Raw genomic sequence first — 25,367 nt, forward strand, 5'->3', positions numbered from 1 at the left:
ACCTGATTGTGGGCGGTGGGGCAGCCAGGTTGGAATGGCAACCACCACCGCGAGGCAGCCCTGGTGAAGCAGACCATGTTGAGGCCGCCATCTTGGAACAGCTACTTTAGGGAGGCTACCATGTTGCTTCCCTTGTGGCTCAGCTGGTAAAGAACCTGCCTGCGATATGGGAGACCTGGGTTCGAACCCTGGGTTGGGAAGATCCCCTGGAGAAGGGAAAGGCTACCCACTCCAGTATTCTGGCCTGGAGAATTCCATGGACTAAGTCCATGGGGTCGCAAAGAGTCTGACACGACTTAGCAACTTTCGCTTTCACCATGTTGCCATGGCAACTGCACAGTCACAGGGGGACCCAAGACCCTCTGGAGGCAGCCCTCTTGGGAGGACCCACTGTGAGCGGGGAGGAGGCGGGCTGGCTACAGTGGCAGCCATAGTAGGCCAAAGAGGAACCCAAGGACTGACTTGGAGGGGCTACCCTTAGGGCGTAGACATGCTGGAATGGTGCCTGCGGGGCCCAAGGAGCCATTACTGAAAGAGCTGCTTCCGCCACGTTGAATTGGTGACGATGGGGAAAGTGCTCGTGACCCGGTTTTCTTAGTTCTTAAGTGGCCGATCTTTAGTAACTTTAATATTAATTCATCTGTCTGGCCCCAAGGTAGGGGACACTTTGATCTCTGGTCTTTTGGTGACCTCAAAGAACGTTGGAGGAGTCAGAGTCCCCAGAGTTCAGACATCTGTGGGTCAAGTCTGGCTTCCATGGCTTGAAGCTGGGTACAAGAGAGAGTTGGTCTCAGACGCTTTGTGGATGTATCTGCTGTTTGGGGGATGGGTGAGTGGGCGCTTTGTACTTCCTGGGAAGGCGTGGGGAGCAGGGGGGTTCTCAAGGAAGAGGCCCCTTAGGTTCCACTGTCCCCTTTGAAGACTGGTGTCTTTCCCCTCCCCAGGCATTCGGGGGAACTGGCCTGGCCGACTCTTCAAGGCCTAGGTATTCCCTCTCCAGATCCCAGCGTGCTAGGTCAAGGGGAGGGAGGCTGGGTAGGTGATGCCCCATTAGGAAACCATTGCCACCTCTGTTGGCGCATCAAGGCCCTGCGGACCTTGCTCTGCTTTGAGAGCCTCCTGAACTCTGAGCAGAGACAGAACACCCTTTCAGGACTCAGGAGTCTGGGCTCTGGGTCACCTCCACTCTCAGATCCGGGATCCAGGCCCTCAACTCCCTCTTCCCTCCGACCCAGGAGCCCCGCCCACCCCCCTCCCCCTCCTCGCCTCTCCCGCTGGCAGATCGCGGTCCTCGTCTTCGTCATCGTCCTCGTCGTCCTCCAGCGCCGAGTAGTCCTGCGTGAAAGGCACGGCTCCCTGGGCCGAGTGGAAGCGCAGGCGGTAGAGCAGGCGCACCCACTGGCCGAACTCGCGGTCGCGGCTCTCGGGCGGGGCCCGCAGCTGCAGGTAGAAGGCACGGCCAGTGCGGAACTTGACCTTGAGCTGCCAGCGGCTTTCGTCGTGGACGAAGAGCTGGACGAACTGCAAGGGGAACAGCCTGGGTGGGCGGAAGGGGCAGCCTCAGCATCTGACCCTCCCAGGCGCCAGCAGTGCCCACCCCAGCGCCCCTCTCCGCCCCCGGAAGGAGTCTTTTTTTTTTTTTTTTAGGAGTCTTGTCACTTTCTCTGCCTCTTGCATTTTATCTATCCCAAACTTTCGTCCAGACACGGAGCCCATCTTTGTCTCCCGCTGGTCCTCCCCCTCCTGAACGCGAGACTCGAATAGATAGCTGCTTGCTTGAATTTAACATTTGGATGTTGGATCGACATCAGACACATGTAACATCCAACAGCCCAATTCTTGACCTAAGCCCAACCACAAACCTGCTCCTCTTCTTCTTCGTCTTCGCTATATCCTCCCACTTGCTCAGCCAGAAATTGTGCGAATCGCTCCTGATCCGTCTTTTTGACATCCTTAACCGATCTTACCAAGTCCTGATGGCTCCACCGTTAAAATGTACTAATATTAATACTCCAAATCCAACCATTCCTAAGTCTCTCCACAATTTCCCGCTTTCACCCCAGTCTTTTCCCACACTGCCGCCAGAGGGCGCCAATCAGCACCCGGGTGAAATGGGTGCCTGCACTCAGTCGTGTGCGACTCTTTGGGACCCACGAACTGTAGCCCGCCAGGTTCCTTGGTCCATAGGGTTGTCCAGGCAAGAACACTGGAATGGATTGCCATTTCCTCCTCCAGGGGATCTTCCCGACACAGGGATCGAACCCGTATTTCCTGCGTCTCCTGCATTACAGGTGGATTCTTTACCTCGGAGCCAAATCAACAGGAGAGTTAGCTCAAATCGCTCCCAGGGCTCAGAGGAAACGGAGTCCTGGTCTTGACCACTAGGCTCTGCAAGATCTGCACTGTTTTGTGCCTTCTCCGTCCTCCCCTCCCGCCCTTTCTCCTGGTTTACTGTCTCCAGCCATACTGGTCTTACTGTTCCATAAACCTGCCAGGCTTGGTCCTACCCCAGGACCTTTGCACAGGCTGTTTCCTCTGCCCGAAATCTTCCTCCTCCAACCATCCCCATGGCTCAGCCCCTTCATCTCATAGTTTTCTCAAGAGGCACCTTCTCAGAAGATCTGTTTACAACCTCCTGCTTATTTACAACCACATCTGCCCTCACTGACCTCCCCATGCCCACCCTTCACCCCCTTCTGATCTGTCTCCACAGACCTCAGCCACTGGACAAACTGACATCTATTCTGTCTGCCTTCCTAGTAGAAGGTGAGCTTGAGGGCAGAGGGTTTGGTGTGATTTTTTTCACTGCTGTTTCCTTAGTATCCGCAGCTGACCCACGGTCCATGCTCAATGGATGCTCACTGAGTATTTGAATATATGAATCGCTCAGGCCCCCAGCCTAACTCAAGGTCCAAAAAAGGCAGCAGAGGAAACAATCCGGACAGGATGGATAATTTGGCAGAGATCACACAGCAGGAATTTGAACCCCAGTCGTACCAAGGTTCTTAGCAACACTGGGTAGCTACACACCAGCCCCCTCAGGCCCAGCAATGTATCTCCAGAAACTGACTTGACACCCTCCCGGCTGTGCATGGATGTGCCCTGCCTGCTGCACTGGTGGTCACCCCCAGGCACAGGACACATCAGTGTCCCTCAGTAGGCGACTCGATCTGTTATTATGGTCCCCAAATGGAAGAAAAGCAGCTGACTTTTTCACAGCTCATACTGTGTGCCAGGTGCTGTTCCAAGTGTTTCACAAACATTTACTCAGTTTATCCCCCGACAGCCCTGGAAAGTGGGTTCTCCTCTTATCCCCATGTTGCAGGTGAGGAAACTGAGACCCAGACAGGTAGGAAACTTAGCCAAAGGCAGAGAAGAGGTGAAGCCAGGATATGAACCCAAGCTGTCTGAAGGCAGCCATTCATTCAAGGACATTCCCTATTAGGTAATCACAGCAAGAGGCAGATGCAAGCTTGATGTCCAAGGGGGTGGAGTTTGTTGAATGGTGTGTCCAAAAGAGGACCTGTCCATCCCCGCACAGAATCACCCAGGGCTGGGAGCTGGTTAGAAATGAGGGGCAGGGGGGTGAGTCTGGAGACTGAGTTGGCAGAGCAAGCTCAATGATTTTACTTCTGTGGTATGTTTTATGGTGGGAGAAGGGAGAGTGCAGAAGGAGATTACCAGGAGATCAAAGAGCCCTTCTCAGCACCATCCCTGATATTCTTCCAACTGCAAGTCGTGACTCAAGTGGTGGGATACAATTAATATTGAAAAGTAAAGGGAGGTGGTAGAGAATGTCTCAGTACAGGGTTTTGGCATCAGAATACTGCTTTGTGAAATGTTTTCAACTTATCCAGGGCGGATAAATAAAGGCTGTAAGTAGCTTCAAGTTCGTTTGGGTCAGAATCAGATTATATCACTGAATGAGTTGAAAAAAAAAAAAACTTTTTGGATTTCAGAACTGGAAACAAAGGATTGTGTGTCTGTGTGTGTGTTTGTGTGTATGTGACAATGTGACTCCATTCTTCCTTCCTTCCTTCCCTCCCTTCCCCCTTTCTTTCATTAACTATGAAATGCAGGTGGCGCTAGTGGTAAAAAAACCCCCTTGCCAATGCAGGAGACCTAAGAGTCACACGTTCGATTCCTGTGTTGGGAAGATACCCTGAAGGAGGGCATGGCCATCCACTTCAGTATTCTTGCCTGGAGAATCCCATGGACAGAGGAACCTGGTGGGCTACAGTCCACAGCGTTGCAGAGTCAGACATTACTGAAACGACTTAGCACACATGCAGTCAAAAAACAAAAGAAAGCCACTGGCAGAATGTTTCTGTAAATATACTCTACTCATGTAAATGCTTTGGTATTTGCAGCTGGAGCTGGAGGCAGGAGCCTAGGATGGGAGAAGGGTGCATTTTGTGCTGTGTGTTTTGTACCTTAGAGTGTATTTGCATTACTTTTTCAATGAAAAAAAACAAAACAAAACACAAAGACCTGCAGGGGCAGCTTGGAGAGAGTGGCCTGAGGCTCCAGAATCCAGGGGGCCAGTCGTGAGGAGCAGGCAGTTCCAATCCAGGCCACCCCTGACTCACTCTAGGACCCTGGCCAAGTGGCTCGCCTCTCTGGGCCTCGGTTTTTCTTTTTGAGGATGGGGTTAAGGGGCCCCAGCATATGAGAGTATGGGGTCAGAGACGAGACAATGTGCATGGTCCATGGGACAACTGCCATTCAGTGAAAGTGAAGTCGCTCAGTTGTGTCTGACTCTGCAACTCCATGGACTGTAGCCTACCAGGCTCCTCTATCCACGGGATTTCCCAGGCAAGAGTACTGGAGTGGGTTGCCATTTCCTTCTCCAGAGGATCTTCCCAACCCAGGGATCAGACCCGGGTCTCCCGCATTGCAGGCAGACACTTTACCGTCTGAGCCACCAAGGAAACCCATGCAGTAGGTGCTGCATAAATGGCCGCTCTCCTGACCCCTACCAGGATGTGGCCATGGGGTTCGCCTCATGTCCATCTATCCCTGACTGCTGATCCCTGTGGATGGCCCTGTGTTGTTCTCCTGGGTGGACCAGTAGCCCACAGAGGGCTGGCAGCCATCCATGGCTCCTGGCCCTGGGGGTCTTCTGGGTGAAAGGAGGTGTTTCAGGGAATCTAGGGTGCCCAGAGCTGAGGAGGAACACAGTGTAGGCTGGGAACGGGGGCAGTCACCCGAAGAGCTGCAGGTGTCCATTCTCCTTGGCAGGGCCCGCCAGAAGCAACAGGTCTGGGAGTTCCAGGGCTGGACTGGAGGCTGCCACTCCCATGGTGACCTTGTTGGCAACTTCTCCTAACCGGGTCACCTGGGCCGGGGGAGGGGTGGCATCAGAGGTTAGAAGCTGGATAAATGGAGAGCAAGGTTGGGGAGGGATCAGAGGTCAGGAATTTTGGTAGGATTAAGGGGCATGAACCAATAAAATTAACCATCAAGAAGAGGATCAGATATCTTGGGGTCAAAGGTCGAGTCACCTGGGTATGAAGTCAGTGACATGGACTGAGGGAATCAACGGTTAGCAGTCATAGAGAAACTAAAGGTTTGGAGGTATTGGCGGGCGTGGGGTGTGGAGGTCAGGAGATGGGCGGTAAGGCGAGGAGAGGTTCCCTAGGTCTGGAGGTCGGGGCCCAGGCTTGGGCTCAGAGGGTCCTGGGGCTCCACACCTGCACGAAGTTGCTCTCAAAGATGGGGAAGTCTCGCAGCTGGTCGAATTCGCCGCTCAGGAGATGGCGCTGGAGCCGTCCGGGCCGGCCCGTGGGACAGGCTGGAACCAGGGGGCGTTCTACAGAAGCGGCGAAGTTCTCAGATCTATTCCAAGAGGCTGGGTAGGTGTCCCCTAACCAGGGCGGACAGCCCCGCGCGGAGGGTAGGCGGTTCCCGGCTACCGGTCTCCGCATCGCAGGCCCCATCCCTCACCTGGTTCCCACACCTAATCCAACCCCTCCAGGCCCGGTTCCACTTCTCACCTGCCATCACGCCTGGTCCCGCCTCACCTGCTCCACCGAAGGCCGGCTTAGGCTCGTGGCCCCGTTTCATCGCAACGCCCCGCCCCTTGGGAGGAGCGGAGGGCGGTGCCCAGGGAGAAAACGGGGGCGGGGCCGCGGGCTCTGTGACGTCATAGGGCGGTGGATGGCGCCATACGTCGGAAGTCCACGGTTGTGACGTCACCAGAGGGGGCGGTACCCGGACGCCCGGAGGGAGCCGCGGTCGTCCAGTGACGTCAGGCCCCGGTAACCGGTGGGCGCTAGTGCGCAGACGCAAGGAGCCGGCGCAGGCGCACGGGCGACGGGATGCGGCCCGTTTCTCCCGGCGTGCTCCGCGGCGCCCGCCTGACTCCAGCCTCTGGGCTGGAGGGAAGGGGCAGAGATGTCCGTCCCTGCCGCTGGGGCGACTCGACTGCTCCTCCTCTTGCTGGTGGCGGCAGCAACCCCCAGCCGGGCGCGGGGTAGTGGCTGCCGGTCCGGAGCCGCTGTGCGGGGAGTGAGTACTTATTCGCTTTGCATAGAGGGCAGGGCCGCCGGCGATCGTGGTCTTGGGTCTTTAGGTCGGTTAAGGTGGGAACGAGGCTGCGCAGGGCCGGGAGGGAAGGCGAGATGAAAACCGTTCAAAGCGAGGCTGCAGTCCTGCGCATGCATGAGGCCTGGGAGAAAGCGAGAGGTTAGGAAGGTTCTGCTGCTGCTGCTGCTGCTAAGTCGCTTCAGTCGTGTCCGACTCTGTGCGACCCCATAGACGGCAGCCCACCAGGCTCCCCCATCCCTGGGATTCTCCAGGCAAGAACACTGGAGTGGGTTGCCATTTCCCTCTCCATAGGAAGGCTCTAGCTCGTGAATATGCATAAGGGGGCGGGGCTCGGTTGGGATTTTGGCACGAGGGCTCTTGGTGCGGTGAAAACTCGGCTTCACCCAAAGAGGAGATCGGGGCAAGACTTTAAGTTTCGAACGCTTGGGATCCGCAGTCATGAATATGCTTGAGGAGGTGTGGCCCGGGTGGAATCTTGGCAAATCAGACGTCGGGGCGGCTAAAATGAAAATGGCGAGGGGGCTCTCGAGAGAATGGAGGAGTTCCGTCTCCCGCATACGCGTGGGGTGGGCGGAGTGTTGAGCTCAAGGATTAAAATCTGGAACTAGGTAGCGCAGGCTTGAGGGTGGAGAGTTGAGTATGCAGAGGTAGGAGAAATTTGGAGAGCTGGAGAAAAGGAAGGCCTGAAATCTTGAATTTGCTTGATGGCGGCATCGTGACTGTTGAGGCTTAAGGTGACATCGAGGTCATTTGAATATTAGGTTGGGAAGGCTATCCTTTAACTCATGAATATTTATGATGCTAGGCGTGAAAGTGACCTGGAGGTAGTTGCCTTGAAAATGAGGCAACTGGTTTGCAGGCTCTGGTTTTCTGGGGCCCGTCCAGATCATAAATTTTCATGAAATGGTCAGATTCCGGTGGAATCGTGAGCATGCATCAGTGTTTGGATATGGGTATGAAAATAAGGCTCTTCCAGCAAGCAGCCTACGGGTCTGTCTGTCCTGGGGTTCCTGGATCCTGCCGGACTGAGGACTCTGATGGTCCTTAAGTGGGTCCCTTTTTATCACTCGCAGGTGGGGGTGGAAGGTCGAGAAGGTGAGGGCTGCGGCACCGTGGGGCTGCTACTGGAGCACTCATTTGAGATCGGTGAGTCCAACAACGTCCTGACCTGGACACTTATCCACTGCCCTGTGAATTCAGGTGCCTCCCCATGTGAAACACGTCGTCCATTCACTCACAGCTTTGCACTTGGGAGTGTGTTTGCATTAACACGGGGGAGTTGGATGGGGGAAGAATAGAAGCTCTGTCTTTGAATACCCCTATACTGGTAAGAAAAATGCCAGTGTCAGAAAGGTCACTGTGGTGGTAATAAGCTCAGAGCAGCCTTTCCTGACCAGTTGTCCCGTGCCCTGCCCTTGTGGGTAAATGCTCCTCCTGTATTAACTCAGACATCTTCAGACTAGTCATGCAAATAGGAGGGGTTAGGGATAGCTCCATTTTCCAGAAGAGCAAACCGAGGTGCAGAGGGACATCAGACAAGGTCCTTTTACAAGTGAATAATAGAGCCAGTACCTGCTCTAAAGCCCAGCTTAAACTGCGCTAATGCAGGCATCCAGACTCCCATAGATGTCAGTGCAGCCCAGGGGTTCATAATGCAGTCTGAGGACCCAGACTCTGGTGGGGCGGGGGGGGCATTCATGATAACCACTGAAGCTGGGACCCTCTGCAGACCTCTCCAGTCAGAGCCTGGCATCTGCCCAAGAAAGCCTGGCCTTGGGAGTGCCCAAGCTCTGTACACCATGATCTGCAGCTGGGGAAGCTGAGGGCCAGATAGGTTATGTGAGCGACCCTGGGTCACCTGGCAAGTTGGAGGCCAGGTTTAGGAGCTCTGGGGTCCGGGCACCTATCATGGGCAAGACACGGTGGTGGTGTCCCCAGTTTTTAGGTGGAACAATGAGGGCTCAGGTGGGGAGGTGACCTGGTCACTGCGAAGGCTGACAGGCGTGGTGGCCCGCTGAGTCCGGGTGTGCCCCTGCCCCCTCCAGATGACAGTGCCCACTTCCGGAAGCGGGGCTCGCTGCTCTGGAACCAGCAAGACGGCACCTTGTCTTTATCGCAGCGGCAGCTCAACGAGGAGGAGCGGGGCCGGCTCCGGGTGAGGAGGGGACCCTGGCTTTGCTGGAGTGGGGGGCATGTGCCTCAGAGCACAGTGGGCGTACTTCCGGGTCCTCCTTAGGGAGGGTGCAGGGAGGTACTGGGCTCAGGTGGGGCTCTGGACAGCAGGGTGGAGAAAGGGAGGAAGGCGAGGCGGAGGGACCAGCTAGCTGACTTTGGGGGGAACCTCACAAAAGCTGCCACAGTCCACTGCTGCTCTGTCCCTTTGGCCAGATGGAGCTGTAGGGGAGGCTGGGGACACAGGCTTCATTCTGGGCAGCTGCGGGCCCCTGGGTGCCCTCCCTGTGGGAGATAGCAGGGTGAGGTCCACCTGGACCAGTATGGTGCCCACGTGATTCCTGTCACCCCCAGAGAAAATTTGCTGCTCATAGAACTGGGGAGTCCCGGGCCTTCCCTGGTGCCTCGGTGGTTAAGACTACACGCTTTCACTGCAGTGGGCCCAGGTTCCATGCGCAGCCAGGAACTAAGATCCCAGAAGCCACTTGGGGCAACCCCAAGAAAGAAAGAAAAAACTAAAGGAATAACAGTCTGGGTGTGGGACTGGACCCAAATCTGGGGGCAGCGTTCTCAGGGACTTGTTCCGTCGCTGGGCCGGGCTCTGCTCTCCTCCTGGTGGTCTTCCCTCCCCCTCCCCCCTTGCCCAGTGGGGCAGGCCAGTGGGAGGAGTCTTGGGCTTGGCTGGGCCAGGGAGTGGGGAGGGGCTTTCCTGGCTGGGGGGCCCCATGGGGGTGCAGACTTGGTGGGGGCTGGGTGCTGCCTCGCTCACTGCCACCCCCTCCTCTCCGCCCTTGCAGGACGTGGCAGCACTGAACGGCCTGTACCGTGTCCGGGTCCCGCGGCGGCCTGGGGCCCCTGATGGCCCAGAAGCCGGTGGCTACGTCTCCTCCTTTGTCCCTGCGGTGAGTCAGCGACGAGGACCCGGCCCCATCCTTGCTTTGCCGAACCGCTCCAGCCCGGGTCCTTCCGTTCGGCCTCCATTGTCCGTGGCCCAGCGTTTAAGGATGGGAAAGGCTTGGACCTGGTCCTGCCTTCGAGGGTCTCCTGGGCTGGAGAGGGACAGTCCGGTTGGCGGGGGCTCCGATGGGGCAGCTCAGGGCCTTGTGGGCGCTGGAGAGGCTGCTGATTCCACCTGAGATTGGTGGGGTGAGAGGGGGTCTCCTGGAGGGCTTTGAAAGATGCTTCAGAGGCCCCGTGGGTTGTGAGGGGGTGCTGGTGTGGGCGAAGCCTGGGCAGCAGCCCCTGCTGGCCCTCCTCCTCTCAGCCCCCACCCCTCCTCCCCCAGTGCTCCCTGGTAGAGTCTCACCTCTCGGACCAGCTGACCCTGCACGTGGACGTGGCCGGCAACGTGGTGGGCGTGTCGGTGGTGACGTACCCCGGGGGCTGCCGGGGCCACGAGGTGGAGGACGTGGACCTGGAGCTGTTCAACACCTCTGTGCAGTTGCAGCCACCAGTCACAGCACCCGGGTGAGCAGGGGGTGTGGGAAGGGGACAGAGCCAGGCCCCCCAGGCCGGGCCAGCCTCCCACCCCACCCCTCCCACGACCCTTCTGGGCTGCCTGGGGCTCTGGGCAGGGAGGGGCCCCTCATCCCATCTCCTCCTTCTACCCCTACCTTCCCAGGCCTGAGACAGCGGCTTTCATCGAGCGCCTGGAGATGGAGCAGGCCCAGAAGGCCAAGAACCCCCAGGAGCAGAAGTCCTTCTTCGCTAAATATGTGAGTGGGGTTCTGCGCGCCCCTGGGGCCCTTTCCCACCAGCCCTCTCCCTCCCATCCTGAGCCCTGCTCCGTCCTGCTCGGCTCCCCTCCTGTATGCAGGTCTCTGTGCTCGTCTCCCTGGCCCCTGGGCTGAGTGCTGGAGCCCCGCGCCCTGGCCCTCCCCCGCCGGTGTCTGCTCGTGGCGGTGGTCACGGGGCATCCGGTCTCAGAAAACAGCCCGCCCCGGAGCTGGGCACTGAGGGGAGCCGGGACTAGCCCCCTGGGTGCCTGGTCGGGGTCAGACCAAGCACAGACAGTGTCTGTCCAGTTTGGAGGGAGTGCGGGGGCGGGGGGGGGGGGGCGGGCGTGGTCAGGGAGCGGCGGGGTCCATGCCAACCGAGGACAGGAGAGGGGGCCTGAGCTGCGCTGGGGCTGCGGGGTGGAAGGGAGAGATCCCTGTCCCCCCATAGGGACAGGTTTAGAAAGGAGGGAGTTGGGGCGGGGGGTCCACCCGTCAGGCTGGGGAGGTGGGTGGCAGGGTCTGGGGAGGATCCTGGGAGCCGAGGGTCCTTGGTGCTGGTGACGCTGGGGCTGGAGGAGGCCGTCCCACCCGGGCCAGGGCAGGGGTCGCGGAAGCCAGCGAGGCCTCGGTTAGCGTGCTGGTCGCTGGAAACGCGGCCCGGAGAGGCCGAGGGCGCGCCCGGCCCGGCCCGCTCTCCCTGACGGCCGCCGGACACCGCAGCCACCGCTGGCCCTGACCTGCGCCCCCGCCCCCCTCAGTGGCATCTCATCCTGGGGGGGGCCGTGTTGCTCACAGCCCTGCGTCCTGCCGCCCCCGGGCCCGCACCGCCGCCGCACGAGGCCTGAGTGAGGACCTGCCCCCTCCCGTCTCCCCGCTCCCCGCAGCCCCCCAGCCCTCCCCCAGCCCGTAGTGCAGTAGGGGACCCGGGCCCACTCCCCCCACGCCTCCCCTCACGCCGCGCCCACCTCCCCCACGCTGGCTGGGCCACCGCTTACCTCACCTCTCTTCTCTGTCTCTCTGTCCATCTGCCCATCCACCCCCGTGCCGCCGGCTCACAGTGGATGTACATCGTCCCAGTCGTCCTCTTCCTCATGATGTCGGGAGCGCCGGATGCCGGGGGCCAGGGCGGGGGCGGCGGCGGCGGTGGCGGCGGAGGCAGCGGCCGATGAGGGGCACGGGGCCGGGGTGCCGCCTGCCCTCTTTCACCCGGAGCACGCCCTTCCTGCCCAGCATGCCCGCACCCTTGATCATCTTAGGAGGGACTCTCCGGACCGTCCATCTCTGCATCCCGTGGGGGTCAGAGGGCGCCCCCTCCCCAGGAGTCCCTCCCCTCTTGTGCTTGGAGTTAACTGTGGGTGTGGGGGTGGCTGGGTTCTGGGCCCTGCTGCACCCCACCTTCCCCCATGGCCCCACTGCAGCCCCTGCGGTATCCCTTTGCCGCAGGGTAGAGCCCACGCTCCCGGTCCGGCTCTGACCTCACGTCCGGCCCCCTCACCCCGCCTTCCCAAGCCCTGCGGGGTGGGAACATGCCTCATTCTCTCCGGCCTCCGTGCCTTTGTCTAGTCTCGTCACCCCACCAGGCCAGGGGATGCCCCTTGTCTGACACTGGATTGGGACACCAGGCTTCTGTCTGTGGTCTTGAGGGCACCCTGGGGCTCCCCGAAGCCCAGAGCTGGCACAGAGAAGGGGTAGGCCGGCCTGGGGCCCCCCCTTTTCACATCTGCACAGCCTTGCTCCCCCTGCTCTGGCCTGTATCTGCCCACGGCTCTAGTGGAAGTTGAGAATTCCTGCTGTTAGGACGCCAGGTCCTCCAGAGGCTCTGGGGCTTGAACCAGTGATGTTGGAAGTCAAAGCAGAGCGATCTACCCAGCAGTGGAGTCAGGGGCCAGTGGATGTATATAATCCCTTTCCCGGCTGGTCGTTGCCCTGGGACTTTGCTGGGTCCTTGCCATTTATCTCCCTTCCTCCTTCTGTCTGTTTAAAAACATCGACAACATAAATGAAATAGGTAAACGTTTGGGAAAGTTGCAGCTTGCAACTTAACAGGCAAACGCAGCTGTTAACTAGGCTAAGAGACTGTCAGGATGTACAGGTGCTACTGAATTCTGCCGGTGGCTGGGTATGTGATTTAGAAACGCCACAAAAAAAAAAAGGCCGCCATTGTCATGGTAACGGCGACATCAGGCTCCACGGTGTGTGTATAGCAGTTTATTAAAGCGTCCCGTAAATATTCAGCGTTCAGTTTGCCTCCTGCTTCATGTGGTTATAAATAGCGGGATGTCGAAGGTTGTCACCTGCCTGTCCCTGGTGTGAGTTTGACTTCCCGCAGACGCGTGACTCAAAGAATTACTACGGCAGGTTAGAGACATTTTTACGAGCAGACCAAATGGCCAAGGAAGGTGCTTGGTGGAGTCTCCCTGATGACTCGATCAGGTAATTTTCCCTCCTGGAGTGACTGCCAGCACCAGCCAGCGGGAAGGCTGTTCGCCGCCCTCTGTAACCAGAGTAGTAAGTTGGGCATTGTACACTGAGCTGCACTCACCGTTGTGCTCCAGGTCAGTGTCTTCTGCAGTTTTGTCCTCTGCCATGTCCAGAGAGTGGCCTTGTGCCCCGTGTGCCACCAGAAAAGGGACACCGAGCTCATTCAGCCCACCTTCCACCTACTTTTTTCACAAAATTCACACTTGACCGAAACACACGACTGCAGACCATGGTGGCGCAGTCGGTGTTTTTGAGAGCTGCTCGCGTCCTTTGCTCCACAGCGGTGTTTATGTTTCTGAGTTCCTCTTGTGACTCGTCTGATGATGCTGAGACCTCCGTGTGCCTTCTGTCTTCTGATGCCCTTGGATTCTGATCCTGCTGCAGCTCCCCCCGGCTCCAGGAGCTCAGAGCCCACCCCTCTGGCCAGTGACAAGAGGCCTGGGAAACACTGCCTCTGTGTTTTCAAGTGTGACTTTTGTCGCACGCCTGCCAGCATTGGGGGTTATTGGTTTACCCATTTTTTTGGTAGCTTTAAGAGCTGAGAGGGTCCCCGAGTTGCTCTAACTGGCGTTTCTTTCTCCGCTGTAGGAGACACTGACCCGCACTCTCCCCTCCTGCTCCATGTGACGCATCTGTCACTGATGCTTTCGTGGGCAGTGTTCACAAAACTGCTCTTGATCCTTTAATTCGCATAATTCGAAGCTGTGATCTCCTGCCAGTCATTTGCTGGACCATTTTGTTTTTTTTTTTTTTTTTTTTTAGTAACCTGAGATCTAAGGTCTTTATCTGATTACTTTCTTCTTAGACTTTTTCAGCCACTCTCAAGCTGGCAGAGTTACTCTGTGGCATTTTCTAGTCAGTATCCGAGCTGGTGCTGGCTCCCTGGGTATCTGTCCTGGTTAAACCTCTCTTCTCAATCTTGCCTGTCCCTGGAGAGCACAGTCACTGTTTTCTTTGGATTGATCAGGGTATCTGGGGATACCAAACGAAACCCAAAGGATTCTGTAGCATCCAATGCCTAGAACCTTCTGCTCAGCCCAGCCTGGCACCTCTTCCCTGCAATGGGGGGCAGCCGAGCTTTCAGTCTCCTGCGTCTGACTTTAGAAACTCCTTCCAGAAATAAGCAAGTCTGTGTACACAGTCACAGTCACAATACACAGTTTTTGCAAAAATATGTTACCCCAGCTCCCCACCCCCACCCCACCACCCAACAAAAGTCAGGGAGATTTCCATGTCTGATACTGAGTGGTTCTCATTGCACCTCGTGCCTGGCTCTGAGTAGATCCTACTGGTCTGTCGATGGACCTTTGGGTGCTGCAGGGATCCCCATGTTCCCGCTTGACTCCCCACTCATGTGTGTGTGGGACCCCCCACCCCCACCTCCATAGACCAGCTGCCCGTTCACATTGGAGGTTGGGAGCAACCCTTCCTGATGGCTCCCAAGCCCGTCTCCAGTCCCAACTCCCCTCCAGGTTCTCCAGACCCCAGGTTCCTTCCCCTTGTGCCTCAGGGACCGGTGAGGGAGTCTGTGTCACCCAGGAATCTGGGTGGCGCTAGAGGTAAAAGAATCCACCTGCAGATGCAGGAGACATAAGAGACACGAGTTCGATTCCTGGATTGGGAAGATCCCTTGGAGGAGGGCACGGCAACCCATTCCAGTCTTCTTGCCTGGAGAATCCCATGGACAGGGGAGCCTGGCAGGCTTCAGTCCATAGGTCACACAGAGTTGGACACGACTGAAACGACTTAGCATGCACACAGAGTTGGACATGCACAGTGAGTGGTGCCAGCCCTCAGCCCCAGCCTCAGACCAGAGGGCTGGGCCGCCTGCCCATTGTTCTTCCCTGCTTTCTCCCTTCTCCTGCAGCCAGACCCCCTCCCCAGCCTCCACTGTGCCCCATCCAGGCCCTCCCCGTCATGGAGGGCTTTCCGACCCAGAGCCACCCCTGCTCCTTGGCTTCCCAGCACCCTCAGGACAGAGTCCCAGCCCTCAGCCTGGCCTGTGAGGCCCTCTGGTCTCCTCTTCCTCTTCTGCCTCGTGAATCACTACCCCAGCCTTGGTTCCTGATTCACTTAGATGTCCCCAGGCCAGACTGCAGACACCTTCCCTCCTCTCCCACCCCCACACCCCACCCCTCCTTGTCCTGTCTCACGCCTTCCTCTCTGTCCCCACCGAGCTCAGCCCTCCCTCTCTCCCTCCCGCTTCCTCACCCCAGCCTCCTGACGTCTGGTCTAAGACAGGCACGAGCACCCATGAGGCAAATACTCAGTGGAGGGAAGGCCCCTCCCCAATTTCCTACCCCACAGAATGCCACCTGTTCCCTGGTACTGGGGAAACCCCTCCCCACACCTATGCCTTCATACTGTCGTCTGGCTTATTGAGAACAGCTGGCTCAGCCATAAAGAGCCTGCCTGCCAGTGCAGGAGATGAAAGAGACATGGGTTTGATCCCTGGGTCAGGAAGATCCCTTGGAGAAGGAAATGGCAACCCACTCCAGTATTCTTGCCTGGGAAATCCCATGGACAGAGGAGCCCAGCGGGCTCCATGGAGTTGCAAACAATTGGACATGACTGAGAACACACACAAGATAGTTCTTTGGCAAGTATTCTTTTAAAATATATTCATATAAGGTTGATTTTAATATTTTTAAAGAATGTTTGCCACCCCAAGTTGTGCATTGAATCAGGTGGCTTCTGGAAACAACTCTAGAGGCTTCTTTCTTTAGCCAGTCAGAGAGACCCCAGGTGAGGACCAGGGACCGATGTTTGGCTGTCTGTCAGCCGTTCACCTTTGCTTGCACGCGCCTTGCGTTCAGCGAGGTCATGGTAGAGGAATGAAACTCAGTTGGCTCAATTCCTAGAAATAGGCTTCCCAGCACATTGTGTAAACTGAATCCCACTCCCCTGCGTTTCCCAAAGCACTGACACGTGCGTCTCCATGACCACGCAGGAGAGTACCCACCCAGCCATGACGAAAACACGCATGCAGTTGGAGCTCTAAGCTGGCATACCAAGAAGCTTGCTGAGTATGATGTTTATGTATTGGTTAGGCGTAGAAAAGTTTTTAATTTTTACAGAATTTTGCAAATCCTCTCCTCTCCGCCCGCTCCAGCCCCCGCCTCGCCCCCAGGCACTGTCCTCCTTTGGGGCCGCCATTCCTAGTGTCTTTTAGAGCTGCGTTGCAGTTTTGTCTTCCGCCGGTAGGTGGCGATGGACGACCGCAGTCCGAGAGAGCCTCTCCGGTGATCGATCCTGGGACCTCTCGCTGCCAAGCGTGGGCCATCTTGGCGGAGGGGAGGGCCCTGCGGGGGGCGCCGTCGGTCCTCTGGCAACGCCGTCGAGGCTCCCTTAAGGTCTCGGTTTTGGCGGATGCCGGTCTTCAGGCACACCTGGCGCCTGTTTCCTCGTCGGTGGAGTCGGCGGTGGGTGAAGTCCTCCCAGCTGCCCATGTGCTCCACGCCGCCTGAGGAGGGGAAGACGGCGGAGGGTTGGGGAGGAGAACGGCGGGGGAGGGAGGCAGCCCCCTCCTCACCAGGCTCAGACCCGAATGCAGGGCTCAGCAGAGTCAAGGGGCCGATTTCCTCGTCAACTGCCCCGCCACCTACGTGCTGTGCGTCTTTAGGCAACTTGCTTCCTTCCTCTGAGCCCGTTCCTCGCTCCCCTGCGCGGGGGCCCGATTCGATCCCTCCAGGCAGCGTGCAGAGTCCGGGGCAGAAAGGAAAGAGAGAAAAAATGGGTGTCACATAGGTGCTTCCAGCTCGGGGGGACTCCGGCTCGACAGCCCTGCCCCGGGATCCCTGGGGTGGCGATTTGGCCATCAGCTCAGAACTTGGCAACCTGAGAGTCCCAAGGGCGGGAGAGGAGCCCTAGGAGCCCGCGGGGTGAGGACGCGGCGCTGGGCAGGGGCCTCCCAAGACGGAGAGAGAAATGACAGATCCAGAGAGGGGAGAGAGGAAGGAGGCAGGAAGGTGGGAGGGGTAGGAAAGAGCCACTGGGGAGAGAGGGAAAGAGGAAGGTGAGGAAGGCGACTGAGCGAGGAGAAGGGAGATGGAGGCGGGAGGGCAGGAGGAGAGGGGAGAGGAGGCGAGAAAATGCGGGAGAGGGGCAGCTCAGAGGGGACAGCGGCGTGGAAACGGGGAACGGAGACCCCGAGGGAGGCCCCGAGGGAAGAGGGGAGTAAGAGAGAGATGAGAAGCCAGGTGGGGAGGGAGCCGTGGGGGGCGGGGAGGGGGAGGGGGGGGAGTGGGGAGGGGGAGGAGCAGCCCGGGGAAGGGGGAGAGGGACAGGAGGGGCAGGCAGGGGGAGAGCTGCGGCGGAGCCGCGAGAGACCGGTGAAGGGGACGGGGCAGGGGCAGCCGGGGCGGGAGGGGGAGCCGGCAGGGAGAGAAGCCAGCGGAGAGCAGACGAGGGGAGAGGGAGAGACGGAGCGGGGAGGGAGGAGGCTGTGAGTAGAGGAGAGGCCAGCGGGGCAGGAGGGGATGGAGCGGAGACCCTAGGAGGAGGCCGGGAGAGAAGGGGTAAGAGACAGGGAGACAGAGAGAGACAGGGAGACAGAGAGAGACAGGGAGACAGAGAGAGAGAGAGGGAGAGATGGGACGGGGTGGGGTGGGGAGAGAGACAGGGAGACAGAGAGAGACAGGGAGACAGGGAGAGAGAGAGAGAGAGAGGGAGAGATGGGACGGGGTGGGGTGGGGAGAGAGACAGGGAGACAGAGACAGGGAGACAGAGACAGAGGGAGGAGGGGGGGGGCGTGGGGAGAGAGGCAGAGAGAGAAAGAGACGGGGGGTGGGTGTGTGTGGAGAGACAGGGAGAGAGACAGAGACAGGGAGAGACAGGGAGAGAGGGTGGGGGAGAGAGACAGAGACAGGGAGAGAGAGATGGAGCAGAGAGAAAGAAGGAGAGAGAGAGACAGGGAGAGAGGGGGAGAGAGAGAGACAGAGGGAGAGAGAGAGAGACAGGGAGAAAGAGGGAGAGAGACAGGCAGAGAGAGAGAGACAGGGTGGGGGGGAGAGAGAGAGGGAGGGAGAGGGAGACAGGGAGAGAGGGAGAGACAGAGAAAGAGACAGGGAGAGAGACAGAGAGAGAGACAGAAACAGGGAGAGACGGAGAGAGGGGGAGAGACAGAGAGAGGGGGAGAGAGACAGGGAGAGAGAGAGATAGGGAAAGGGAGAGACAGAGAGAGACAGGCAGAGAGAAAGACAGGGAGAGAGGGAGAGACAGAGAGGGAGACAGAGAAACAGGGAGAGAAAGAGATGGGGAGAGACAGAGAGAGGGGGAGGGAGAGAGAGATAGGGAAAAGGAGAGACACAGAGAGAGAGAGAGACAGAGAGACAGAGAAACAGAGAGAGGGGAGAGAGAGACAGGGAGAGAGAGAGACAGGGAAAGGGAGAGACAGAGAGAGGGACAGTGAGGAAGGGAAGCTTTGCCACCTCCCGAGCGATAAGGCGCCAGGTCAGGGGCCCGTGTCCCGCGGCCTGGATAACGATGAGCTGCAGACGGATGAACACGTGCAGCTGATGGTCCCGGACCTGGCAGGACATGAAATGAATTCCGTAAACTGTGAAACATTCATCACAGGACCGTGTGTTCCGAGACAGGATAAAAATACCACCAGCACGCGGGGACACGCGGTCCGGCCCCATGGGTCAGCAGAGGGGCCTCCCCACTGTGGGAGTCGGCGGGGCTGCCAACCCGCTGTGCGGGAGCAGGTGTGGGAGGGAGAGAGCGGGAGAGGCAGCTGAGGGGAGGGGGTGGTGGGCAGCTGTCCCCAGGGAAAGCAGGGCAGTGCCAGGAGGGAGTGGGGGGGGGTGAAGGTGGGGGTGGGGTGGGGAGGCGGGGAGGAAAGAGAGGACGAGACCAGTGAAGAGAGGACACGGGGAGGGACCTCCCCGGGCATCCAGTGGCTGAGACTCCGAGCGCCCTGTGCGGGCGGCGCAGGCTCAATCCCCGGTCAGGGAACCAATCCCATCTGCTGCAGCTGAGTTCCCACGTGTGCCGCAGCTAAGACTCGGCACAGCCAAATAAACAAGAAGATGCAGGGAAGACCGAGTGGGAGCAAGAGAGGACAGGACGGGAAGGCAGCGGGAGCCTCGTGGGGAGAGATGGTGGGGAGAGAGGCGAGAGCAGGAGAGGCTGCAGCAAGAGGCGAGAGTGAGGGTGTTGGCCGCTCAGTCGTGTCCGACTCTTAGTGACCCTACAGACTTAGCCCGCCAGGCTCCTCTGTCCCTGGGGTTCTTGCCGTGCCCCCCTCCAGGGGATCTTTCCTACCCAGGGGTTGAACCCTGGTCTCCTGCACTGCAGGCCGACTCTTTACCATCGGAACCACCAGGGGAGCCCAAAGGGGAACAGGAACACGGTTTAAGGAAGAGAGATGGGGGCGGGCGGGGGAAGCAGTGTGTGTGTGTGTGAATTCAAGAGGAGGAAACTGAGGATCAGGGTGAAAGACGGCAGTGAGAGGGACCTGGGGGCGGGCCTGTGTGGAGAGACGGACAAATGGACGGGAGGTAGAGACGGGTAAAAGGGGAGGAGAGGCAGAAGGAAGAGAGGTTGAAGAGAAAGGCCTCATCAAGAGGGTGTGAGCAAAGGAAACCAGCGTGGGGGAGATTCACGCAGGAAGGTGTGTGTGTCAGAGAAACCGAGGCTGAGAAACTGTGAGGCAGAGGAGCAGGCGAGAAGGAGAAAAAAGATGGGGGGCAGAGAGCATGAGACACAGAATGGCAGGGAGGAGAGAGAGACAGAGGTCAGAGGGAGAGGCAGAGAGGAGAGACAGACCCCGGGAGAGAAGGGCCCTCAGCCAGGCTCACGGTGGCGGGAGACACAGGCCCCCAGTGAGTCAGGACTCAGAGAATCAAGAGTTCTCTCGCCCACCCGCTTCACCCTCTTCAGAGCCTCAGTTTCCTCAGCTGCTTCCTGGGGTGGGGGAGGGGGAGGAAGCCGAAGGGCAAGGGCGGGGGTGGGGGTGGGCGCCAAGAAGGTAGCACCTCGGGGATCTAACCACCTAGCTTCACCACCAGGGGAAGAATGAGCACTTTCTACCCTGCTTTTCCCTCCTGGTCTCCTTCAGCCCCACCCCCAGCCCAGGTAGTGGCTGTTATGACCCATACATCCTCCCCCAATGAGGAAATCCAGTTGGAGCCCCATCTTTCATCAGTTGGCCTCACCCAGCACCACTAGGCGAAGACGATGGGCCCTTTCTACAGCGCCCAGACCCCTTGTGTCTGGAAAATTGAGAGCTTCCACTGCTGAGAAGGAAGAGGAACAGGAGAGGAGGGGGGAGGGGGAGAACACAGGATCTAAGGAGAGGTGGCAGTGTGAGTCGCCCAGCAGCCCAGCATGCAGTTGGTGCATAATTAGTGCCCCTTCCCTTTTCTGGGGGAGAGTAAGAGCAGGAGAGGAGAGAAGAGGCAGCCAAGTGTTGGGGGGTGGGATAGTGTGCTTTATGAAAAGCCTGGCACACAGTTGGTGCTCAATTAATGCCCATTCATTCCCTTCTTCAGGAGAGAGAAGCCAGGTCAGAAAAGAAATGAAGGAACCACCACCACGGAGGAAAAACAGAGCAAGAAACACAGCCTGAGGAGAGAGGGCCAGGGGTGGCAAGAGCCAGGCATATAGTGGGTGCTCTTAAGTGTTCGTTCTCTTCCCAAGAGAATGAAGACTGGAGGAAAAGGAGAGGAGAGAGGAAGCTCCAGCAGAGAAAATGGAAGCTGTGATGGAAGGAGACAGTGTAGGTAAAGCAGTGGGAATACAGTAGGCACTTAATAAATACCCACTCCCCTCCCTGGCTGCAGGGACAGAGAAGGCAACCAGGAGGAGGAAAGCAAGCCAAGAGGGTGAGAGAAGAGAGAGCAGGGCTTGTGAGGCAAGCCAGCACAGACAGACAGCTGATAGGAGCAGTGGCACACAGCAGGCACTCATACATGCCCAGTTCTGCCCCAGGAGAGAGCCAGCAGGGCAGAGAGGAGGGGAGAAGCTGGAGCAAGGAGCTGGGGAGAAGAGAGAAAATGAGAAAGAGGACATGCTATTGTGCAGGTGACGTACACAGGAGGTGCTCAATAAATGCACGTTTTCTTTCTTGGAGGAGAGAGACAGCAAGAGAAAAGAGAAGACACATGTAAAGCAAGCCTGGCCAAGGAGGCGACAGGATGGAGCAGAAGGGTGGAGGCAATGTCAGAGGAGGCAGCGCAGGCGAATCATGGGGCAAAGAGGAGGCGCTCAATGAATGCTGTTCCCTTCCCCAGAGAGGGCCTAGAGAGCACAGGAAGGGAGAAGGTGGCAAAAGGAGAGGAGCAGGAAGAAAGAAGCAAGAGAAGATGAGCTGGGGGTGGTGGTGGTGTTAATTGCCTGGTATACATGACTCCATGGATACACAGTCCATGGAATTCTCCAGGCCAGAATACTGGAGTGGGTAGCCTTTCCCTTCTCCAGGGGATCTTCCCAACCCAGGGATCAAACCCAGGTCTCCTGCATTGCAGGCAGATTCTTTACCAGCTGAGCCACAAGGGAAGCCCTGGTATACAATATGTGCTTCATATTGCTTTTTCATCCCCAAGAAAGGGCAGACAGAGCAGAAAAAAGGGGAAGTCAGAGATGAAGGAACAGGGAGAGTCAAGGGGCAGGGGGAGTGGAGGGAAACTGCCAGGCACACAGTCGGTGCTCCATAAATGCCCATTTCCTCTCCTGGCAGAGAGCGGAAAGAAGCACAGGACAGCAAAGCCCACAGGTCAGTGGAGAAGAGAGGGCGAGAGGAGAGTGGAGAAAGAACAAGCAATTGCTTGGTATACCGTAGGTGCTCAATAAATGTGTGTCCCTTGCCTTGGAAGAGAGCAGAGAGCCGAGAAAGACAAGGAGAGGATAGAGGAAAAACAGGGGAGGAAGAGAGTGTGAGGAAGGGAGAGAAAGTGTGTAAACTGCCTGGCACACAGTAGGTGCTCAGCATATGTTCATTCCCTCCCCAAGGAGGAAGCAGAGTCAGAAAGGAGAGGAAATGAATAGAGAGAGAAGAAAGGAATTGGGGGAGAAAAGAGTGTAAGAAGAGACAGGGTTTGTAAATTCCCCAGCATACAGTAAGTGCTCAATACATGCCCACCCATTTCCTTGCAGGAGAGACCAGGCAATTCAGGAAGAAGGGAAAGGAAACTGGGTGGAAGGGATGGGAGAACAAAGAGAGTAGAGGGTTCAGAGACAGTGTGTGGAAACTGCCTGGCAAACACTAGGAACTTAATAAATGCCCATCCCTTCCCAGGAAGAAAGCTGGAAGTTCAGGAAGAACAAGCAGAGGGCACCGAGGAAGGGGAGGGGTCAGGAGACGAGAGGGTGTCAGGACAGGCACAGAGGCATTCCGGGTGCATCCAGCAGATGCTCCATAAATGCCTGGCTCCTTCCCCTGCAGAGCAGAAAGCAGGCTCAAGGGGGTGGAGACCCCAGCAGGAAGAGGCCAGAAGGCAGTGTAGGGGGGTCTGAAGGTAGAGGCTGAAGTCAGGCTTTTGGTGGCCCCCGCCCCAGCTGCCCCAGGACCATGCAGTCAGACAAGGGCCCATTGTTTGGGGCCTGGCACCGCCTGGTGGAGGTGGGGGTGGTGGTGGCTACCAGCCCCGTCTGCTGTGTCTGGGAGACGCGGGCATTGCCTGCGGTCTGTCAGCCTCTGAGTCTCTGTGTCTGCCGCTCCGGGTCTCACTGTCTGAGCCTCTGGGTCTTGCACCCTCACCGGCCCTCCCCATCTCTGAGTCCATGGCGCCCAGCCGGTCTGCCTCTGTCTCTGAGTCCGTCCCCTGCTGTCTCTGGGTCTCCCTCTGCACATATCTCTCTGCCTTTCTCCCCATCTCTTCCATCTGGCTCTCAGCCCCTGTTTCTGGTGGTCTCTCTGGGAGGCAAGAACCCCGACCCCAGCCCCCGGTACCCGTACCCGGGATCAGGGCCCGGGGCGTGTTGCTGAGCTCAGAGGCAGAGGGGTGAGAAAGGAAAGGAGGCGAGAGGAGTTGGAGAGGTGAGGATAGACACAGCTTTATTCAGCAGAAACCGTGGCAGAGGCCCCAGGGCGGCTCCATCGGGGCGCTGAAGAGGGGAGGTCAGAGAGAGGAGGGAGAGAGACGGGGAGAGGCAGGGAGAGATGGAGAGAGACGAAGAGAGAAGCGAGGAGAGAGAGGGAGACAGACGGGGAGACAGGAGAGGGATGGGCAGAAGGGTCGGAGGTGCAGAGAGAAGGGCTGGGCGGGGGACAGAAAGAGAAAGCGAGAGAGAGAGGGGAAAGCCACGGAGACAAAGAAACGGAAAGAAAGAGACTGGGAGGGCACTTCCCCGGTGGTCCAGGGGCTAAGACTCCGGGATCCCACGGCAGGGCGTGCCGGCTGGATTCCTGGTCAGGGAACTGAGAACCCGCCGGCTGCGCGGTGCAAAGGGAGTGAGAGGGGGAGAGAGAGAGATGAAGAGAGAGGAGAGAGACGTGGGAAGACAAAGCCCAGAGAGATGACGGGGTAGAGAGAAAGAGAAGGACAGAGGTGTAGTCGGGGACGGGATGGGGAGAAATAGCAGCGGGGGCGGGGGTCCGAGATGCGAAGAGACAGAGAAAGGCAGAGGGAGAGAGCCGGGCGCCGCAGGGAGAGAGGAGAGAGCTGGAGAGAGGGGCAGCGCCGAGCGGGTGGGACGTGGGGAGGCAGGAAGGAGCGCGGTCCCTCTCACCTGGCATCGCTGGCGGCCGCCCCGGCCCGGCCCGACCGTGATTTAAGGGGCGCCCCGGGGGGCGGGGCCGCACCCCCCAAGGCCTTATCTGGCCAGACCCGGGCTCAGAGAGCTAAATCGAGCCTCAGCTGTCGGCACCCGGCGCTCGGGGGGGCGCGGGACAGCTGTCACCTCCCCCTGCACCTGCCACCCCCTCCCCCTCTCCTGAAGCCCTGTAGGCACTGAGACTCCCGGTGGGTCTGCCTGGGCCGCTCCTAACGGGCCATCAGGGATCCCCAGGAGCACTTGAAGCTCTGGGACCAGCGTGGCTGGGCATCCTGGGGACAAGGAACAGGCTTGTGAGAAGCGGGGGCGGGGGGTGAGGGTGGGTGGCGGGGTCAGCAGGTGGGGGCCAGAGAGGCTGTGTTGGGTGGTCCTGCATCGACCCTAAGGGGCAAACAGTAGGCGCTCAATACATGCACCGGCCTGGCCTGCTGGTGCTCTAGCCTGTGCAGAGCAGGAAGGGTTAGCACCTGAGGTGGGGCTGGGAGTAGGAGAAGGGTGGCTGCCCGGACCCCTACGCCCCCACCCGTCCCCACCCTGGGAATCCCACCCCCCTGCCCTGAAGGCTCCCACTCCTCAGACCATATTAGGCCACCGCGGAGAAGGCACCTGGGAAGATCACTCAGGCCCAGGAATAGAAACACTCAGGGAGCCCCGCCAGGCTGTCTGGGACCTGATGGGACAGGCGACAGGCAGGGGGCGGAGGAGTGGGTCACAGAGGGCCCAGGGAGACAGACAGACAGAGGCTGAGAGAGAGACATCTGGAAAGAGAGCCCAAGACAGGGGCACCAAGGGGGGGCCAGATCAGAGACTTGGGGGCAGTGTGGGGGCCCAGGGGGCACCCCCAGAGTTGGGGTGTCCTGGGAACCTGGCAGTTTTCCTGCATGTGCTGCTTGACCGTGTTTTATATGTTTGGCTGCTCCAGGTCTCAGCTGTGGTATATGAACTCTTAGTTGCTAGGAGACCAGGGATTGAACCTTGACCCCCACCCCACCCCTCCACTGCCCCCCACACCCCCACTGGCATTGGGAGCCTGGAGTCTTAGCCACTGGACCACCAGGGAGGTTCCTTGTGCAGCTTGACCTTTCACTTTTACCAGTTACCCTTTGACCTCTGAAGCCTTGGGAGCCAGAATCCACCAAGCCCGAGTCTCCCCATCACCATGGGCCATTGCATCCTGCCAGCATTTGCTCCCCGCATTCCTCCTCGTATCCCCCCACCCCCTTGGATGAATCTACTGCGTGGGTGGAGCGTAGCCTGAGGCAGGGGCAGGGAGACACCCCAAGTTGGGGCCCTGCCTGCCTCTCCCTGCCCACAGCCTCCCTGTGCCTCTGGGTCCCCCATTTCTGCTTGGCACCTAATGAGGTGCCCCACATTTGCCTCCTTCTTGCCGTTATGCTCACGCCTCCTGGGTCAGGCCCGTGACCCCTAGAGCCATCTCCTGAGTCCCTGACCCTGGTCTTCTTCTGATGTCACCCAGCCTGTCATACCCCTTGCATCCCATCGAGGGCAGTGTGCCCCCCGCAGCCGCTCTACCCCAGGGTCCTGTCTGTTGGAGTGGCCCCATGGTCCCCCAGGGCCAGACCCCGGGGTCCCTCCTTCCCTGCCCACTCCCTCACCCCCAGAGGGTGCCCTGACCCTCTTGTCACTTCTGTTCTGCCCTCAGGGTCCTGGCTCAGCCTCGTCTCCTCCCACGGGGAGGAGCCTCCTCCTGGGCCTCCAGCCTGCCCC

The 25,367-nt window shown here is 58.7% G+C and overlaps 2 protein-coding genes across 5 annotated transcripts; one reads left to right on the forward strand and one right to left on the reverse strand.

Annotated features, from left to right (window-relative positions):
* Positions 1 to 608: 608 nt before the first annotated feature.
* Positions 609 to 6,187, reverse strand: GARIN5A (golgi associated RAB2 interactor 5A). Its single transcript, XM_061386215.1, has 5 exons — positions 5,997 to 6,187; positions 5,694 to 5,812; positions 5,208 to 5,338; positions 1,267 to 1,537; positions 609 to 767 (listed from the first exon to the last, which is right to left on the reverse strand). Exons 1-5 carry the CDS (start codon positions 6,064 to 6,066, stop codon positions 711 to 713), a joined length of 648 nt encoding a protein of 215 aa, XP_061242199.1. The 5' UTR covers positions 6,067 to 6,187; the 3' UTR covers positions 609 to 710.
* A 101-nt stretch (positions 6,188 to 6,288) lies between these two features.
* On the forward strand, positions 6,289 to 16,214 carry EMC10 (ER membrane protein complex subunit 10). Of its 4 annotated transcripts, none has more exons than XM_061386187.1 (8): positions 6,299 to 6,510; positions 7,623 to 7,695; positions 8,595 to 8,704; positions 9,519 to 9,623; positions 10,007 to 10,188; positions 10,343 to 10,436; positions 11,235 to 11,284; positions 11,498 to 12,680. In XM_061386187.1, exons 1-8 carry the CDS (start codon positions 6,397 to 6,399, stop codon positions 11,532 to 11,534), a joined length of 765 nt encoding a protein of 254 aa, XP_061242171.1. In that variant the 5' UTR covers positions 6,299 to 6,396; the 3' UTR covers positions 11,535 to 12,680. The 4 variants fall into 4 exon arrangements, with proteins under 4 accessions (XP_061242169.1, XP_061242171.1, XP_061242170.1 ...); XM_061386186.1 differs by having other exon boundaries at positions 6,300 to 6,510; positions 11,198 to 11,284; positions 11,498 to 11,588; XM_061386185.1 differs by lacking the exon at positions 11,235 to 11,284 and having other exon boundaries at positions 6,289 to 6,510.
* Positions 16,215 to 25,367: the final 9,153 nt, after the last annotated feature.

Source organism: Bos javanicus, chromosome 18 (genome assembly GCF_032452875.1).
Source record: "Bos javanicus breed banteng chromosome 18, ARS-OSU_banteng_1.0, whole genome shotgun sequence".
NCBI classification, from domain to species: domain Eukaryota; kingdom Metazoa; phylum Chordata; class Mammalia; order Artiodactyla; family Bovidae; genus Bos; species Bos javanicus.

Coding starts and splice junctions, on each gene's coding strand:
- GARIN5A (XM_061386215.1), bottom strand. CDS start 6,066: ATGAAACGGGGCCACGAGCCTAAGCCGGCCTTCGGTGGAGCAGGTGAG. Junction 5,339..5,693: donor TTGAGAGCAACTTCGTGCAG/GTGTGGAGCCCC, acceptor CCCCCGGCCCAG/GTGACCCGGTTAGGAGAAGT. Junction 1,538..5,207: donor GGACACCTGCAGCTCTTCGG/GTGACTGCCCCC, acceptor CCGCCCACCCAG/GCTGTTCCCCTTGCAGTTCG.
- EMC10 (XM_061386185.1), top strand. CDS start 6,397: ATGTCCGTCCCTGCCGCTGGGGCGACTCGACTGCTCCTCCTCTTGCTG. Junction 6,511..7,622: donor CCGGAGCCGCTGTGCGGGGA/GTGAGTACTTAT, acceptor TATCACTCGCAG/GTGGGGGTGGAAGGTCGAGA. Junction 8,705..9,518: donor AGGAGCGGGGCCGGCTCCGG/GTGAGGAGGGGA, acceptor CCGCCCTTGCAG/GACGTGGCAGCACTGAACGG.